This window comes from Pseudozyma flocculosa (genome assembly GCF_000417875.1).
Source record: "Pseudozyma flocculosa PF-1 unplaced genomic scaffold scaffold00020, whole genome shotgun sequence".
NCBI classification, from domain to species: Eukaryota; Fungi; Basidiomycota; class Ustilaginomycetes; order Ustilaginales; family Ustilaginaceae; genus Pseudozyma; species Pseudozyma flocculosa.
The window spans coordinates 590,985-591,969 of NW_006920888.1; the positions used below are offsets into that span (position 1 = coordinate 590,985).

Sequence of the window (985 nt, forward strand, 5' to 3'; positions counted from 1 at the left end):
CAGGATCCGCACCTCGTCGCCGGCGTCCGCTCCTGTGCCTCGGCCCTGGGCGCTCGCGCTGCCGCTCGGGCGCAGCACCGACGGCTTGGTCTTGGGGTCGCTGATGCGGAAGCTGGCCACCTCCCTGCCCGCGGCCAGCAGGCATTTGGAGGTCCAGTCGACGCCCTTGATGGTCCGGTCGTGGTACTTGGCGTGCAGCGTGCCGTCCTCGGGCGACGACGTGTCGTACTGCATGCCGCACTCGTTGCACACGACGCGGATCCGCTGGCCCAGGTCGAGGATGAGCTGCTCGGACCGCTTGGCCGCCGCAGCCGTCGCGCTCGCCGCCGCCGCCTGGTGGCGCCGCGACCTGGCACCGCCAAAGAGGAGCGACGTCGTCGCCGTGGAACGCGACGTGACGGGGCTGCTGAGCGAGCGACGCACCACATCGCCGTCGTCGCCGTGGCCGTCGCCGTCATTGTCGCCTTCCGTGTCGATCGGCCCAAAGCTCGAGGCCGTCGCAACGTCGACCGAGCGCCGCATCCGCTTGGTCGGCGTCGAAGGCAACGAGGCCGGCCCGTCGTCCGACGGCAGCTCGTCGCTCCGCATCCGCCGCGCCCGTCCAGCGTACGTGGTGGCCGCACGTGTCTTGCCGATGGCCGGCGTCTTGCGTTCGTGCTGGCCAAACACCGACACAGGCATAGCCGAGGGAATCACTGGGCAGGTCAGACAAGAGACAGAAGAAAAAAGAAGGAAGAGGAGCGGTATGCCCGGTCAGGAATGCCATTGCCATGGTCGCTGCACAAGCGTGTACAGCGAGCGTGCCCTGTAGGGCTTGGGAGGGAGCAAAGAGGGACGGCGCGACTACGTACAGGCGACGTCGGGTCTAGCAGCCAGCGCAGCAGCCTTGCCCCTCTCCCCGTGCTGTCCCGGCGGCGCGCTCGACGCCGCGGCCGACGCAAGGCTCTTGACCTGCGCGCGGATCACGGCGAGCTGCGAGGCCGCC

General features: G+C 69.5%; 1 protein-coding gene across 1 annotated transcript in view; it reads right to left on the reverse strand.

The window, feature by feature from the left end:
- PFL1_06902 (uncharacterized protein) overlaps window positions 1-985 on the reverse strand; it is a gene marked incomplete at both ends in the record, with an annotated part of 6,764 nt that overhangs the window by 981 nt on the left and 4,798 nt on the right. The window contains 2 exons of the mRNA XM_007883167.1: window positions 13-695; window positions 852-985. The exon at window positions 852-985 is cut by the window's right edge and continues 246 nt beyond it. Of these exons, the coding sequence (XP_007881358.1) occupies window positions 13-695; window positions 852-985 (817 nt within the window). The remainder of the gene's footprint in view (window positions 1-12; window positions 696-851) is intronic.